Genomic DNA, 5,245 nt, shown 5'->3' on the forward strand with positions numbered 1-5,245 from the left:
CTTGTTTGCCTCACATGTGAAAATCTAATATACATTCTAGCCTGCATGTGTAGGAGTGTGTTAAAAAGTTCTTAAATCTTGTTACATGCCAAGTTGATAATCATCATTAAAAAGATTTAACTTTAAAGAATAGTGAAAAAAACAATCATAATGTCAATTATAGTATCTAAATATTAGATTTTGTGCGTCACAAAAAGGAAAAAAATCTTCATGAAAGTTGTCATGTTTTATTAATACTTTACTACAGCAGAGTATTGAATTAAAATGTTACATTTATTTGATAAGGAAATACATCAACAAGCCAGAGAATTGAACAAAAAAATATACACAAACAAAATTACGTCAACAAAGTTAAATGCAAGTAGAGGTAGAGTAAATCTTAAAGAATATATAGTGGAGTATCCATTTTCAAATTAGCATTTGGGAAGATCAGCAGGTGGCGGAGGCAAGGTTGTATCCGGTGTGGGCCCATTTTCAATTATAAAAGCATTCGATAGACCCCACGGCACGTGCGCATCTATATGGCAATGTACGAACCATACACCTGAAAATATCAAATTTGTTACCACTGTTGAATATACATGTACATAAACAAATTAATTAGTTATGAATATAAAAATATTCACCTGGATTATTAGCTCGGAACCTAATGACCACCCACCCAAAGGCGGGAACCACAACAGTATTCCGCTCTTGTGGATTGACCAAATTGAAATTGGCAGAATCAGTTTGGGTATTGTAGTTCCCAAACCCTTGCCCCACCACGTAGAAATTGAGGCCGTGCAAATGCATTGGATGATCATCCGACGACAGCACCACCGTGTTCTGAAACACCATCTCCACCGTCGCGTTGTACTTGAACACCTTCACCCTCGTCCCCCTCGCCGTGGCCATCACCGCCGGATTCTGCTGATTGGCCGGGTTCGTGTAGTCGTACGTCACCGGCGGGTTGTCGGGGAAATCGGCAGTGTAGATCCCGCTCACGTTGTTCACGTAGGCTTCCATGATCGACAACCTCTCTGGGAGCTCGAACGATACGTTGTTCATAGATGCCGCTAGCATCTGGCTCCCGGGCCCGCTGCAGGCCCCGGTTGGAGTGTCGCAACGGCCCGAGACAAGGCCTAAACCCACCGTCACAAACATGCGCTCGTCTATGTCTAACGGGACCGGGGTCCAGTGCGGGCTGCTGGTCAAACCGGTCAAGTTGCTTAAAAACGCGTGCGCGGTGTCGCTGTCTCTGGCGTCGGGCATTACCGGCATGAAGGGAGGCGACAATGGGGATGCTCCGATGTATGATATGATCGCGGTGGCGGAGGTGTTCACGAATGGAGCTTGAGGGGGGACGACATGGGAACTTACTGCCATGTAGTAGCGGAGGGGGGCTTGGTCCGCTGTCATCAGTGCGTCTACGGTTTGGCCCGGGGCTATGACCAAGACGTCAGAGTCGTAGGGGTCGGTGTAGGATGCATCCACGGCTACTACTGTGAATTTGTGGTTGGCGATCTTGAAGAATACTGGAGTGTTGAGTGCAGCGTTGATTACCCGGAGAAGATAGGTCTTTCCTCGTACCAACCTGAATCTAACCGTACCTGTATTTATTTTTAAAATATAGATTTATTAAATTTTTGTTGGCGATTGAAACTAAAAATAAAAATTTAAGTATCTATCAATTGGTTTTAAGATGGAATCCTTGAATTTGTATCAATTATTTTTAGCATAGAGTTAACTAGTAAAACGAGAATACTAATGTGGACTAACGGTTAGAGGAGCATGGGTAAAGATCTCCAGGCTGGCCATTAATAGTTAATGCATCAGACATATTAGGAGGTCTCCCCATTGAGACAGCTTCCTCCTCAACGTCCATGATATTGGCATTCCACCACTCGCCTACACCATCCACACCCAATACTCAGTTTCAATTAATATTAGTAAACTATAATACTTGTATGAAAATGCAATGATATTACTGACCTACGACGATTGGGATTTCACGGAATGGGGCTGGGAATGGGTACGTGCGACCACGTGCGGGTCGGATGATTAAGGCTCCATGAACTGTGGTTCGGAGGGCTTTGAAGTGAGCGTGCCACAAAAGAGTTCCTTCTTGGCGGGTCACGTTGAATCTATAGGTAAAGCTTTGACCGGGTCGAATCGGGCACTGAGTAATGTATTCGGGGCCATCAGCCCATGCACTCATTAATTGGAACACTCCGTGCCTACACCATTTGATTTGATCAAACATTATTTAGTTGAAAGTGCAATAACGCAAACAATGTTATGTTATGTTATGTAAACAAATGACATACCAGTGAATAGTGACATTATATGGTGATACGTTATTGACACGAACAACAAGTGTATCACCATCTCGAGCCACAATAATTGGTCCAGGAAGAGTACCGCTATTCACCGCTGTAATGACTTGATCTCTGCATAACCGATGCATTCTAAAATTTGCCACCTGCAATCCAACATGTTCGATTTCTTTACAAACTATAGGAGTATATTAAAACCTCGATGCATGTATGATATATATGAATAATTGTAATTAAAATAGGAAGACATAGAATCAATAAAATAATATTATAAGATTACTTTTAAATAATATCGCATGATCAGAGCAGAGGCAAAAGATGAGGAGCAAGCCAAAAGAGCCAAGGCCCATGCTAGAAGCATCAAGGAACGACGCATTGCTACGTAGTTAAGATATGGAGGAATTAATGAAAGATATAAAAATCTGAAATATGGAGCTTAGGAGGTTGATGAGATGGATTGGTGAAGAAACTGAGGCATATGTGTCTCTATTTATACCAAAACAAATTGATCAAGTCAACTACTTAATTATTTAAACAGTATGGATATGTATTTTTACAATCTAGTGGTAAGAATGTGAATTAGATTTTTCCATAGATAATGTTGTGCGTTGAAAAATATATAGGGGTGGGAATTAGGCAGGTTCGGTTCCGACCAAACTGATTAGTCGGTTAACCGACTCCCATTTTTTCTGAAATCCAGAACCGAAACCGAACCCTTTGTCGGTTCAGTTCCTCAAGGAACCAATCGGTTCGGTCTTCGGTTCCAACGAAGGAACAGAACTCAAGTGCAACATAATACATTAAGTAATAAGTGTGAAACCAAAGGACAAAAACCATGATTCCATTCCATCATCAAAAATCAAAATTCCAACAAAGTTTACTTTTCTAAAACAATGATAATAAAACTAAAATAAATATATAAAAATTAAATATTTAGAAAATAACGGATATTCGGTTCTAACCTTTCGGTTCTCGGTTAGAACCGGAACTGAGATTAGTTTAAACTTAATAACCGGAACCGAACCTTAACTTTATTTTTTCAGTTCTCGGTTAACCAAAAATCGAAAAAATAAAGTTCGATTCTCGGTTAACCAAAAACCGAGAACCGTTTGCCCAGGGCTAAAAATATACTCCCTCCGTCCGCCACTAGGAGTTCCGATCACTTTTGCGCACCCGTTTTGTAAAAATGATAAGAAATAGTTAAAGTGGAGAAATAGTTAAGTAAGAGATAGAATAATGTTGACAAGAGTCTTCTTATCATTATTCTCTCTCCTACTTTACCATTTCTCCACTTTAACTATTTATTATCATTTTTACACAACATGTGCGCAAAAGTGGTCGGGACTCCTAATGGCGGACGAAGGGAGTATATATTTTCGTAGTAATGAGGTTTGAGACGGCGAATCTAGTACAAAATGAATTGAATACTACTCCCTCCGTCCCAAATAATTCGACCCAGTATTACATTTCGGGCCGTCCCACATAATTTGTCCCATTTCACTTTTACCATTTTAGGTAGTGGACCTCATATTCCACTTAACTCATTCGTACTCACATTTTATTATAAAACTAATACTTTAAAAGTAGGACCCACATTCCACCAACTTTTTCAACTCACTTTCCATTAGATTTCTTAAAATCTATGCCGGGTTAAAGTGTCCCAAATTATCTGGGATGGAGGGAGTAGTAAGTATTAATTCTCTTGCTCAAGGATTTCATTCAGAACCCGTGTTCTTTTGACTAGGTCTTTTTTTTTTCTTTGTGCATAAATGCAATCACTTCAATATATGTGTTGTGTTTGTTTAAAAAATGAAGTTGTTCATAAACCAAACAAATATTATATACCGATTTGTACGTGTATTAAACTCCATTTTTTTTTGTTTTGGGTTATTTTACTATTTTGGTCTAATATAACTTTATGATTTTAGTCCAAAATATTATGCTAGATAACTTTTGTTATAAATAGATTATTTTTCATTCTAAAGTTACGGATGTTATTAAATTTCATGCTTAACACAGTTTTGATACAATTAAAAACAGAAACACTACTATTAGTTAAACATATAAAATGTTTTGGACCAAAATTATTAAATCATAATGTTCTGAAACAAAATTACAAAATTGTCATATATTCAAAACTAAAAATATACTTTAGCCAGTTATAAGTCAATGATTGTGTAAGATACCATTAGATAGTTATATTGAACGAAATACGCGATTATATTCAATCAAACATGATATATATTGATACCATAATAAAATATCGGCAAAAACATATGCATCATATTGATCTTATCCCGTTTATTATTTAGCAAATTAAGGGACCTTATGTAATTGGTAGTCTGGTAGTATTTGATTGTCTATGTAATAGTATTTTTATTTATTTTTTTATTTTTTTGAAATTAACTCCTATATAAAGGAGAAAATTACAAATAAACTCCCAAGAAATGAGGAAATTACAACTGATTTTAAGAGGGCTCGAACTCGGCACCTCATACATTGATATCTAAGCTCCTTGCTACTAGGACAAAGGCTCTGGACATGTAATAGTTATACGCATTCCAACTCATTTTCCTTGGTAATATTAAATAGGTCTATTTTTGTTACTGGGGTCAAGTTGTGATTCTGCTATCATGTCAAAATCTTCGAACTATTATTCCATTAATTCTAGTATGAATACTATACTTACTATACTCGGAACTTATATTATTTAATTTTGACAAATACGCTGATACACATATACCAGATACAGAGACGTCACTACAACAGAAAAATACACCGAAATTCGCGTAAATATTGCATGTGACGCTCACTAAACAAATTTTGAAAAAATGCTTTACATAGCTTGGAATTTCAGATCAAAGGAATATGAAGCTCTTTTATGACGATAATGGAATGTTTGAAATAATAAATATACAGATTCTGTTAGA

The 5,245-nt window shown here is 37.4% G+C and overlaps 1 protein-coding gene across 1 annotated transcript; it reads right to left on the reverse strand.

Annotated features, from left to right (window-relative positions):
- Positions 1-207: 207 nt before the first annotated feature.
- On the reverse strand, positions 208-2,761 carry LOC125224013 (laccase-7-like). The gene is made up of 6 exons (XM_048127347.2): positions 2,596-2,761; positions 2,307-2,461; positions 1,972-2,216; positions 1,759-1,887; positions 627-1,589; positions 208-544 (listed from the first exon to the last, which is right to left on the reverse strand). Exons 1-6 carry the CDS (start codon positions 2,689-2,691, stop codon positions 414-416), a joined length of 1,719 nt encoding a protein of 572 aa, XP_047983304.1. The 5' UTR covers positions 2,692-2,761; the 3' UTR covers positions 208-413.
- Between the last annotated feature and the right edge of the window lie 2,484 nt (positions 2,762-5,245).

Source organism: Salvia hispanica, chromosome 1, assembly GCF_029641045.1.
Source record: "Salvia hispanica isolate PSC_SH4W2 chromosome 1, Shi_PSC_v1, whole genome shotgun sequence".
NCBI lineage: Eukaryota > Viridiplantae > Streptophyta > Magnoliopsida > Lamiales > Lamiaceae > Salvia > Salvia hispanica.

Bases quoted from the DNA above. Each gene is read 5' to 3' on its own strand.
- LOC125224013 (XM_048127347.2), bottom strand. From the start codon at position 2,691: ATGCGTCGTTCCTTGATGCTTCTAGCATGGGCCTTGGCTCTTTTGGCT. The intron at 2,217-2,306 runs GTATGTCATTTG...CAAATGGTGTAG, and splicing joins TATAATGTCACTATTCACTG to GCACGGAGTGTTCCAATTAA. The intron at 1,888-1,971 runs GTCAGTAATATC...TGGATGGTGTAG, and splicing joins TGAAATCCCAATCGTCGTAG to GCGAGTGGTGGAATGCCAAT.